The following is a 12,684-nucleotide window of genomic DNA, read 5'->3' as shown; positions in this document are numbered from 1 at the left end:
TATTTAGTTCTTTATCTGGCATTAATGGCAGCCAAGCTAAACCCAGGGGGGTCCAGAGAGGGGTTGACCCAGCTTTCACTCTCCCTGCCTCTTCCTTCACAACTGTCCCTGTCTTTGTCCCTTTCTCAGATCTGCCCCCCACCTCCATCAGCCTGCTATCAGACCCCTCCCTAGCCTCAGATCAGACCATCCCCACCCTCAAGAAACTTTCCAGCTCCGAACTGCGCTGCCACTTGTCAGATTCACTTACCCTCCCTGGTCGTCTTCCTGCCGCCCTGTACTGTGACCTGACAGCGCACACCTACGTGCACTACAACACAGAGCGGGGCCAGAAGAAGACTAGGAAAGGTGAGTATAGCCAGCGCAGTGCTGTTCTCGCCTCCTGCATGCTAATGGAAGTGGTCATTAGCATTTTCACTATACAGTATGGCAGGGGGCCACACGCCGGACCCCTGATTTAAACCAAAGAGTCAGTAAAATAAATACCGAATTAGGTGTCATGCACACGGCCGTAGGCTGTCGGTGCCTGGGCAGCAGACCGCAAATTTGTCCCCAACTCCCCGTTCATGTGACTGCTGTCTGCAGATGCAGACCCATTCCCTTGAATGGGTACGTGATCTGTTTGCACTGCAAAAAATAGGACATGCACTATTTTTTTGAGGTGCAGAGGGATGGACAGAAAGCCCACAGAATCGCAACATATTTTTGCGGTGCAGACCAGGTCAGTGCCCATTTGTGTGCAGGCACCCTTGCAGACGACGCTGCGAGTCTGCAGGACAGCTCCCGGCCTGAACTCCCAGCACTGGCGGGTCACATAGCACTTATATTGATTTATGATGCTATGTAACCCTTACAGTTCTGGAATGTATTACATGACACTGACATAATGCTGTCAATGTTATCCAATACATTCCAGAACCGTAAGGGTTACATAGCATCATAAATCAATATAATGCTATGTGACCCCTCATTGGTGCTGGGAGGTCAGGACGGGAGCTGTCCTGCGGACTCGCAGCGAGACGCACGCTTGTCTGTAAGGGGCCTAAGGCTGGATTCACAAGTGACTGATTATAGCTGCAGAGTTTCATGCGGCAAATCTGCAGCATTGTACAGTACCAGCAAAGTGAATGAGCTTTTACAGATTCTCAGTTGTACGTGGCAGCAGAAACTGACCTGCCGTGTGGATTTGAAATCTGCAGCATGTCAGTTTATACTGTGGTTTTCACCCTTTCCAATGCAAAGAATGAAACTGCGTCTAATCTGCAGCTTTTTTTTTTTTTTTTTCCTCTCTGCTATAGATTAGAAGCAGAAAATCTGCAGCTTAATCGGTCAGTTTTGTGGATGTTTTTATTAGCAGCACTGTGAAAAAAAAAAACTTAAGGCCTCATACACACAGCCGTTGCTCGGCCATTCCGTGCATTGCAGGACAGCAATTTGCGGTCCCAAACGCATGGGCAACATCTGTGCGGCTGCCGCAGACAGATCCAGACCCATTTAAATGGGTCAGTGGTCCGTCCTTTATTGCTTTATAATCTAGTGGTGGCGCCAGGGGGTGCAGAGGTAGCAGTCGCTACCGGGCCCAGGAGCCTGAGGGGGCCCAAAGACCCTTGTACCACATAAGAAGACACCAGTATTATAGAAAGTGTATGCTGGTCAAGTTACTCTGGCTGGAGGGAAGGGGTAGGTCGAGAATTTGGCATGGGGGGGAAGGTGCTGTTTCAATTTTTGACTCAGCCAGCAGGAAGCCTATATGCCCCCCTGACCACAAAGCACTGAGGGAAGGGGGGCCCAAGCTGAACTCTTGCACCAGGGCCCATGAGCCTTTAGCTCCTGGGTGGCACGCTTACAATGTAGCCAGCGGTCTGGTCTGAACATGGCAGGTAGTAATATGTTGTGTCTGCTCTGTTATGAGGGCACTGGGGCTAGCAAACATGGGGCCACTTAGCGGACTACTATGCAAAGCATTTATGAGGGCTAAGGCTGGCAACCATGGGGACTCTGGGTAAGGGGGCACCTGGGGTTGGCACAATGGGGGTACTGTGGTTTGCTAAGTGAACATGTCACCAGGCTAGACCTTGTACATGTCATCATGATGAGTAGTGGTTCCCCTATTTTGTTCCATATGCTTACTGCACTCCCTAATTAATCTACTACACAAATATTCTGGATTTCGGTGCCGTCCGATCCCTATAAGGACACTCGCACACAGTATTGGGATTTGGGCGGGCTGCCCATAAGTAACATGGCCGACCCGTCTCCAGCGCACGCACCTTGATCACGTGGTTAAACAGGAAGCGCGTTTTTCCCTGCAGTTCAATGTGGTCCAGCTGGGGCTGTAGCGCGGCGGCCGGGCTTTTGGGGGCGCTGTCCGCCTCCTCCGCTAAATTTGCCCTGGGTGCGGATTATATGAGGGACCTGTGTGCGGTTACAGTAGGGGAGCGGGCAGATGTCTGCGAGTGGGTGAGTGAGTGCCCTTAGAATCCACCAGTCTGTTCACATAGACGGTCAGGGTGTAAAGAGTTAATGGAAACCGAACATATGGGGGGACCTGAAGTTCATCAGAGGGCATTAACCTGGGATAGGTCATCTATAGCAAATCGGTGGAGGTCCAACACCCCCATGGATCAGCTGTTTTTGTGTGAGTTTATTGGGGGGGAATTAACCCAAACAAACAGCTGATCCATGGGGGTGTCGGACCCCCACTGATTTAGTGTAGATGACCTATCCTGAGCACAGGTCATCAATATCTGTAACCCAGAGAAAGCTTGGTTAAGGGGATTCTAGTGATGGTGCTGTTATATGGCCAAAGACAAATAAATAGGATCCCCGTCAAGCTACATTTTGTATTAAAGGGGTTGTCTCGCACATAAAAAAAATCTGGAGTAATGTACCCATCATTTAACTATGTCAGTGCGAAAAAAAGCACTGCTCTCCAGTGTAATTTTCATTCCTTTTCTCTATTTTTTATTATTTTTTTTTTACTCACCTCTCTGCAGCTCCAGGCTCTTCCCTTTCTGTGGGGCGGGCAGCAGCTCATCTGATGTGACCCTCAATCTGCTGCATCTCCCGGGAGTGCATTGCAGTTAACCTTTTCCTCCCCTACATAGAAAACAGTCCTTGTAAGTCCACAAAAAAAGAAAGAAATAGCACTGTGGTATGCAATGCATAAAAGTAGGGATGAATGAAGGGTATCTGTGCCGCTCCATCTGCTGTGGGATCACTACATGAGCAGAGAAGCCACTGAACATGTTGGTCCGCAGGGGGCGCTACCAGAGAGGAAGATGTATCGTACATAAAACCTAACAATATTTTTTCCTTGTATATTGCCATCATACTTTCTGCTAACACTGGTTTGGGCTCGGGTCACCTCACATTTGGTCAGACATGATGAAGGTCATTCTTCACTATAGCACAAACCTTGTGATGAGATGAAATAAGGAGTTAAACTTTACCCTGTGCTGATTGTAGGTCCACCTCGTCCTCCGCCTGGGCTGTGCCGGCCTGGTGTTGCTGTGTAATGCCGCCATGTGGACCTTCTTTGCTAAGGCTTTAAGATATTCTTCATCCTCAGCTGCTGCCACTGTGACAACCACCGCTTCAAATTTTGTGTCTTCAGTGAGTATTTGAGTAGAAACAATATGTGGTAGGTACAGATACTATAACTGTGAGGGTCCTGAGGATCGGACCTACTGTTGAGAAGGAACATTCAAAGCTTGTTCCAGATAATTGGCTCGTGTAAAGGTGCCGCAGATCGCCCGACAAGAGAACAAAACCCTCTGTAGTATCTTTCATGTGATGTCTAACATTGTCGTATGTCCGTAACACATCACCTTATGCTGACAATATACAGAGTGAATGGGTGCCGAATGATCGCAATGACAATCATTCAGCCCCCATTCATTTTGCATCGGGCCGTGGCACCATTAGACTTGAATGTTGGTGCTCATTACTGGCATCAGCTCCTGGAAGAGGACCTTTAGCCAAAAGCTGATCTTCCCCATAAACATCCATGCTCTGAATGGCCCAGCATTCATGTCTACTAGGGATCGACCGATTATCGGTTTGGCCGATATTATCGGCCGATATTGAGGATTTTGAACGTTATCGGTATCGGCATCTATTTTGCCGATATACCGATAACGTATGGGGAACACAGATCGCGCTGCTCTCAGCGCTCTCTGTGTTCCCTCTGCAGCACAGGGGAGAAGGAAGCAGTGTCTCCTCCCCCTGTACTGCCGCTGCCGCCAATGAGGGGATAGAACATAAGAGGAGGGGAGGGGCTGTGGCCGCTGCGCCACCAATGAAGATAAGCCTCTCATTCATTCATATACAGGAGGCGGGAGCTGGCTGCAGAATCACATAGCCGGCTCCCGACCTCTATGAGCAATAGCTGCGGTCCGCGGTAGTTAACTCCTCAGGTGCTGCGGATCGCAGCTACCGCTGATAGAGGTCGGGAGCCGGCTATGTGATTCTGCAGCCAGCTCCCGCCTCCTGTATATGAATGATCGAGAGACTTATCTTCACTGGTGGCGCATTGCGCCCCCCCAAGTCCCCCAGTATTAATCATTGGTGGCGCAGTGCGCCCCCCCCCCCACCCACCCAGTATTAATCATTGGTGGCAGTGGCCACAGGATCCCCTCTCCCCTGCTCCTCCGATCGGAGCCCCAGCTGTGTAAGCCTGGGGCTCCGATCGGTTACCATGGCAGCCAGGACGCTATTGAAGCCCTGGCTGCCATGTTCAGCTCCATGCTGCTGTGTGCACTATGCACAGAGCAGCAGGGACAGTGTGAGATCCTATTCACCCTGATAGAGATCTATCAGGGTGAATAGGACAAAGGTTCTAGTCCCTAAGGGGGTTAAAAGTTAGTAAAAAAAAACACAAAAATATTAAGTATAAATGAAAAAGATTTATAAAAAAAAAATACACATTAACAATAAACAAAAAAAATACACATTAACAATAAACATATTAATTTTCAGCAGATTTGTGTAGGAATTTTTTTTTTTCTCAAAAATGAAAATTCCCAGAATATCGGTATAAATTATCGGCTATCGGCCTGAAAGTTCACAAATTATCGGTATCGGTATCGGCCCTAAAAAATCAATATCGGTCGATCCCTATTGTCTACTGCCAAAGAAAGACGTGGAGAAGCTTGGTGTAGTGCTCATCTCCTGGAGGAACGAAGGGTCATGCTTCTTGAAATCCACCCCTGGTGTGCCTAAAGGTAGACGTTGGGGGGATAGTCAAGAAACCACCATAAACTAAAGCCGGCCTTTATGCAGCAAGTTTTTCAGTATTTTTTATGAACATTCATTGTGCTACCACATGCAGGATATGGACATGGTGCGCCTAGTCTAAAACATCAGTAATCATGCTGTCCTAGGGATCACTCCTAAGTTTGCAGAGATAACCTTACATGTACAGCCATCATTTTACTGGATGTTCATATGGCCCGATCCTTGTCTTCCCTGACATCATCTGTGGGAGTGAAAAAGCAAAGAAGTAGAGCAGCATCAACGGACCTCACCGACCAATCCCGGAATGCATCAGCCACAACAGGACCGCAGATCCGTAGAAAAACGGAAGGTTACGCCGGCAGCATCTCCGGTATATCCTTTATTGAAGCCATGAGTGTGTACAAGCAAGCGATTGCGACGTTTCGGCTACATAGTAGCCTTTATCAAGCATGTGAACAGTGATTGTAACAGCCATAAATAGTAAAAATGACCTCCTCCCACCAATTGGTGGGACCAAACAGAGTGAAGCCACAACCCACTAATATCATCTATATAATTAAAAAGTGAACACAATCTGGTATCTAATAGAACACATCGGTGCAGGAGTAATCCCTGTGTTTACCTGGTGTAAGATGGTCCCAATCAGCCAAAGCAGAGCGCAGCTGGGCTCCATGTCCGCGTGTAGCAGGATGCAATGCGCATGTCAATGACGTCATCACGCTGCTGCCGCAACGTCATGGCGAAAGCGCACCCAGCGCATCCTCAGTGAATTTTTTGTAATAAAATGAATAATTTTTATGATTATTTTGGATTATTTTTGGGCATTCTGTCGTTGTTTGTTCGTAAACAACAGTGTAGGTTTAAGTTACTTTTTTTTTATAGAAGTTGATGATGGTCGTAGGTCCAGTCATACACCTGGGCTCCATGTAGCTATATACACACGATAGGGATTATATTGCACCTTACTTCAGGGCTCCAGATGGCGACCAAAATGGTCGCCAATGCGACTTAGAATTTACAAATGGCGACAAGACTTTTTAGTCTTGTCGCCATTTGCGACTAGACCCGCAGCTCTGCAGTTGAATACAGCGGCGGGGCACAGGAGATAATAGTTCTCTGCCCCGCCGCCGATGTTCTTCACAGCAGCGCAGAGGAGAAGGAGTCTCTCCCTCCCCCCTGTGCTGCTGCCGCCGCCAATAGGATAAGAGACGGGAGGAGGAGGGGAGTGCGCCACCAATGAAGATAACTGACCTGTTAATACAAATACAGGAGGCGGGTACTGGAATCAAATAGCCGGCACCCGACCTCTATGACAGGGAGCTGCGATCCGCTGCAGTTAACCCCTCAGGTACCGCACCTGAAGGGTTAACTGCCGCTGACTGAAAGCATTTGTGAGACGGATCCGGATGTCGCTTGTCATGCGGACAGACGGATACGTCTTGTATCTTTTTACACATTTTTACCGGTCTGCGCATGCAGGAAGGACGGATCCGGTATTTTAAATGCCGGATCTGGCACTAATACATTCCTATGGGGAAAAATGCCGGCATTCAGGCAAGTCTTCAGTTTTTTCCGCCGGAGATAAAACCGTAGCATGCTACGGTTTTATCTTTTGCCTGATCAGTCAAAATGACTGAACTGAAGACATCCTGATGCATCCTGAACAGATTACTCTCCATTCAGAATGCATGGGGATATGCCTGATCAGTTCTTTTCCGGTATTGAGCCCCTAGTACGGAACTCTATGCCGGAAATGAAAAACGCTAGTGTGAAAGTATCCTAAAATATTAAGTTTAAATCCCCCCTTTCCCAATTTTACATATAAAATATATAAACAATAAATAAACATATTACATAGCGCTGCATCCGAAAAGTCCAAACTATTAAATTATTAAAAAATATCTCCTATGCTATGAGCGCCGTAACAGAAATAAATGAATAAAAACCATGTGATTCGCCATTTTTTAGTATCTTGTCACCCCAAAAAATAGGATAGGACTGTTCTATTATGGGACGAACGTTTCTTAAAATGCGAAATGCACGCGGCTTTTTTTGGTGTTTTTTGTTTTTTTTGCGTGGTATTGAGTATAGCAATACTTTTTTATGGTGACAAAAGCAAATGAAAATTTTGGTATCGAAACAACCCTACGCCGATCAGATTCCCCATAGGAAAATAGGATAGGACTGTTCTATTATGGGCCGAACGTTTCCTAAAATGCGAAATGCATGCGGCTTTTTTTGGTGTGTTTTTTTTTTTTTTTTTTCGTGGTTATTGAGTATCGCAGTACTTTTTTATGGTGTCGAAAGCGAATGAAAATTTTGGTATTGAAACAACCCTACACCGATCTGATCGGCGTAGCGTTGTCACGATACCAAAATTTTGATTCGGTTTCGATTTGGCTCCTAAATTTTTCAGGTCAGGAGCCAATGGCTACTAGGTATTTTTTTTAGTCTGGAGCACTGCCTTACTTCATATATATGCAATATATGATAGGCAACTAACATGCCATATAAGGATAGGCAACTAACATGCCATATAAGGAGTTGTAATATGGGGCTGAATATTATATCATTGATAGATAGGCATGTTTAAGGCCAAAGTATAGTATCTTTAATCTACATATTTCATATGGCTTTATGCGGCTGTATATGTATATTTGTTTATAGACTCGGGCAGCGACAAGTGCATTGCGATCATGTGATCCTCACGTGATCCCCATGTGATTCGATCTGATGACGCGCAAGCCGCGTGCCCTCTGGAGCGGCATGAATACGCCGACAAAGTGTCCGCTGGGTGCGCTTCCGCCATGACGTTGCGGCAGCAGCGTGATGACGTCATTGACATGCGCATTGCATCCTGCTACACGCGGACATGGAGCCCAGCTGCGCTCTGCTTTGGCTGATTGGGACCATCTTACACCAGGTAAACACAGGGATTAATCCTGCACCGATGTGTTATATTAGATACCAGATTGTGTTCACTTTTTAATTATATAGATGATAGTGGGTTGTGGCTTCACTCTGTTTGGTCCCACCAATTGGTGGGAGGAGGTAATTTTTACTATTTATGGCTGTTACAATCACTGTTCACATACTTGATAAAGGCTACTATGTAGCCGAAACGTCGCAATCGCTTGCTTGTACACACTCATGGCTTCAATAAAGGATATACCGGAGATGCTGCCGTAACCTTTAGTTTTTCTATCATCTGTGGGAGGAGAGTCAGGAGTTCAGCACACACATTAGTGTGCAAATCAAACCTACTGTTTTCGGCAAAAAACTATTGTGTATTGCCAGCTTAAGTGGTGATAATCTTGGGCTAACCGCTTTAAAGGGGTTCTCCGGACTTTTAATATTGATGACCTATCCTCAGGATAGGTCATTAATATCAGATCGGCTAAGGTCCTATACCCTCTACACCCGCTGATCACCTGTATGAGGAGACGGCACGCGCAGTACGCACGTGCCGTCTCCTGTCTCTTCCTGTTCGCCACTGCTTTGCCATAGACAGCAGTGATGAGCAGGAAGAGAGAAGGGAGTTGGCACGTGCGCACTGCGCGCACCGTCTCCTCATACAGCTGATCGGCGGGGGTAGCGGGTGTCATCAATATTAGGATATGAGGATAGGTCATCAATATTAAAAGCCAGGACAAGCCCTTTAATTCTGGCCGTACACGTCAGATAAGAGTTGGCTGGAATGGCCTATTTTGGTTTACTGTCATTTTAAAAAGAGGCGTAAACGATTGTTTGTGATGGCCGATGGCAGACTCTTGTCTGCTGAAAATTTAATCAGCCATGGTGGAAAATTTTAGCTGTTGTCAGCCGAAACTTCTTGTTCATGGTATGGTTAGCCAAATTCAGCCAATCACTTGCTATTGTGCTCAAGGACCAGTCGGCATTATTTTTTTTTTTTTTAAACTATCTTCCTGGTCGCCCATGTTGGTCTGGCATGTTGCTGGTGGGATCATTTGTGCAAACGGTCCCATAGCTGGCATAATTTCAGTTTCTGACACATGGATAACACAAAGATGCTCCAAATTATTTAAGAGGTTTGCCTCACTTAAAGGAGTTATCCAGTAGAATATATTGATGACCTGTCGTCAAGATCAGATCGTGGGGGTCTGACACCTGGGACCCCCGCTGATCAGCTGTTAGAAGAGGCCTCTTGCTAGGCCAGTAACGTCACGTTCATCGGTCACGTGGCCTAGTTGCAGCTTAGCCTAATTCAAGTGAATGGGGCTGACCACAATACCAAGCACAACCTCTATACAATGTACAACCCCGTGCTTGGTAAGCTGCCGGTAGGCCACATAGTTCACTGGAGCTCTTAAAACAGCTCATCTGCAAATGAGGATAGGGCATCATTATCTTTGCCTGAATAACCCCTTTAATAAATTTCATGCACCTTACTTCAGCACTTTTTTTAAATTTAAGACTGGCATATGAAATTCCAGGGTTAATAAGTTCCACCTGCCGTTTGCACTGCGTTTAGGAGAAAATGTGGTCATAGTAGGGTTCCATTTTCCATACTATATTAAAGCCGAAATGGTTGTATGTATAGTTGAGAAGCTCTTATATATACTGTACATCCCAACATGTGTCATCCACTCCTGGCTCAAAAACAGCATAAACAGACAGTATTAGAACGCCATTTAATTATTTCTATCATCTTTATGGGAAAGGTTGTGAACATTTGGGTTTTATATGGTCTTATTAATTGAATGTGATCCATATCTACAAAATCTCTTTGACAGGCTGTCCTTGGCAAAGTTCTGTTTGGAGAATCGCGCGCTATGCTCTGGTGGGTTGGAATTTCAATTACACTGTGTGGATTGGTTTTACTTCACACGTCATCCTCAAAAACCGAAGATTCAACAAAAAAGGAGAACTAACTGACTATAGACCTCTGGAGACAAACCGAAAAACGTTCAAGATACCTCCTTCTATTGTGAAATATGCTGGCCGAAAAGCCTGGGCTTCCTTCCCAAATAACCCCACTTACGTCAATGGAAAAGATTTTCAGCCGCAGAAGTTTCTACAACAGATCTGCCACCGGTGAATCTACCCTTAAACTAGAACTACTCTCTTTCCATTCATTCTTCACTGATAAAAGAGCGTTACCTTATTTATCAAAAATCAAATAAATGGACCAAAATGTTAGGGAACAGACTGGAATTTTATTGTCTGCATTTAGTGTATTTTTAAGCAATACTCTAGGCACTACTTTTTGTTTTCTATATAAAAGTAAGGGTCCTTTTACATGGCATGAAACTGGGTCAGAGACAAGCGTTGGTTGATGATATCGCTGATTGGCACTCGTTTAACGGCTTCTGGATCGCCCATTGACTACATCTGTCTGGGCATTCTGTGCTTATCCCTGCAGGGATGTCCTTGGAGAGACTGCAGCAGCGGGACTCCCCATAGAGAAGGCAAGGATGGTTTTTCTCCTTTTTTGTATACACAGTGCTCCGCCATAATGATGGGGCCTTGTCATAAAATATCTACCTCTGGCAGTCCATGCCAATTTGTGATGTAAATAAGGATGAATGTTCCTGGGTTGATAGCCCCGTCTACTTTCTACCCTTGCCATGCCCCCTTTTCGTAAACCTGGGTGTTGCTACTTTTGTAAGCCAAAAAAGCCGTAGAGTGAATGATAAATTTCCCCCTATTTTTTTTCCAACAAAACAAATACTAAAATAAAAATTACAGAAATAAAGCCTTATATACCGAGTAATGGTACAGAAATTATTTACATATCCAAATGGAAAAAATGCCTTTGGCCTCTTGCACACAACCGTATGGCTTTTTCAGTATTTTGCGGTCTGCAAAAAACTGATCTTCAGAAAATACAGATGACGTCTATGTGCATTCCGTTTTTTGCAGAACGAAACAGCTGGCCACCGATAGAACAGTCCTATCCTTGTCCGTTATGCGGGCAAAAATAGGACATGTTCTATCTTTGAACGGAAATCTGGAAACGGAAGGCATACAGAGTACCTTCCTTTTTTTTTTGCGGATCCATTGAAATGAATGGTTCCATATACGGAACGTAAACGGGAAAAAAAAACGTTTGGCCTTTCAAAGACACGTATAAAAAAAATGGCCTGGTCTTGAACTAGTTAAAGGACCATCACATGGCCTGATGCAAAATGAATGAGGAGCGAGCAACCATTGGGACCCCATTCAGTTCACCGTTGTATTGCCAGCAGCACATCCCCTTATTTACATAGATTGACGTGCTGCCGGGAAACAACAGTTTCAGGTACCGCAGAAAAGATGAGATCACCCAACAAGCAAGAATTTGCGCTGTTTTGACGGGTGATCAACAACACCTTTAGGGCTCATGCACACGACTATGTATATGTATTTTGCAGTCCGCAAAAAATACGGATGACGTTCATGTGCATTTTGTATTTTGTGGAACAAAACAGCTGGCCCCTAATAGAACAGTCCTATCCTTGTCCATATTGCGGACAATAATAGGACACGTTCTATTTTTTTTTTGTGGAATGGAAATACGGAAACGGAATGCACACTCAGTAACTTACGTTTATTTTGTGGACCCATTGAAATGATTGGATCCACAAAAAAAAAACGGAACAGACACGGTAAGAAAATACATTTGTGTGCATTTACCGGGAACTAGCATTCATAGAAACGTTTGTTCCGGATAATTGGTGAAACTTCTATTCAACATTTTTATTGTTTACAACGTACATATAATTATTAGGCAACTATTCTGGCCAAAGAGAGTGAGTGAAACCTTGGGCAAGGGCTCAGTGTCTCCCATAGAAAAACATTGAGGGCATGTAGCACTATGGATTCTTTCACACATCAGTTCCTTGTAATGTTACAATGCATCCCTTTCCCTTACATTGCATTTAAAGGGGTTGTCCGGGTTCAGAGCTGAACCCGGACATACCCTTATTTTCACCCAGGCAGCCCCCCTGAGGCTACCATCGAAGCATCTCATGCTCCGATGCGCTCCCTTGCCCTGCGCTAGATCGCGCAGGGCACGGGCTCTTTTGTTTTCAATAACACACTACCGGGCAGAAACTTCCGCCCGGCAGTGTGTTCGGTGACGTCACCGGCTCTGGCCGTTTTACTGGCTAGAGCAGCGCTAAATCCCACCCATCAGTGCCGGTGACATCACCGGGGTTCCTGTCAGCCCCATGGAGAGCCCTGGTACGTCACCGGAACTCCAAAAAATGCCTTTGCCCTGCGCGATTTAGCGCAGGGCAAAGGAGAGCATCGGAGCATGAACTGCTCCGATGCTCCTGTCAGGGGGGCTGCCGGGGGGGAAATGGAGGGATATCCGGGTTCAGCTCTGAACCCGGACAACCCCTTTAACTAAAGGCTCCTTTACACAGCAGGCAGTTATCAGGAACAAACCTGATAATTGCCTGCTTGTCAGAGGAGGTAAGAGCTGCATCTCCAATCTTGCGA

The 12,684-nt window shown here is 45.8% G+C and overlaps 1 protein-coding gene across 1 annotated transcript; it reads left to right on the top strand.

Annotated features, from left to right (window-relative positions):
- The first annotated feature begins 2,295 nt into the window (after positions 1-2,295).
- TMEM42 (transmembrane protein 42) lies at positions 2,296-10,920 on the top strand. Its single transcript, XM_040432286.1, has 3 exons — positions 2,296-2,460; positions 3,469-3,615; positions 9,993-10,920. Exons 1-3 carry the CDS (start codon positions 2,317-2,319, stop codon positions 10,128-10,130), a joined length of 429 nt encoding a protein of 142 aa, XP_040288220.1. The 5' UTR covers positions 2,296-2,316; the 3' UTR covers positions 10,131-10,920.
- Positions 10,921-12,684: the final 1,764 nt, after the last annotated feature.

Source organism: Bufo bufo, chromosome 5 (assembly GCF_905171765.1).
Source record: "Bufo bufo chromosome 5, aBufBuf1.1, whole genome shotgun sequence".
Lineage (NCBI taxonomy): Eukaryota > Metazoa > Chordata > Amphibia > Anura > Bufonidae > Bufo > Bufo bufo.
The sequence above is the reverse complement of the archived record's forward strand: the minus strand, read 5'-3'. Positions and strand labels throughout refer to the sequence as shown.

Bases quoted from the DNA above. Each gene is read 5' to 3' on its own strand.
- TMEM42 (XM_040432286.1), top strand. From the start codon at position 2,317: ATGTGGTCCAGCTGGGGCTGTAGCGCGGCGGCCGGGCTTTTGGGGGCG. The intron at 2,461-3,468 runs GTGAGTGAGTGC...TGCTGATTGTAG, and splicing joins GGGCAGATGTCTGCGAGTGG to GTCCACCTCGTCCTCCGCCT. The intron at 3,616-9,992 runs GTGAGTATTTGA...TCTCTTTGACAG, and splicing joins CTTCAAATTTTGTGTCTTCA to GCTGTCCTTGGCAAAGTTCT.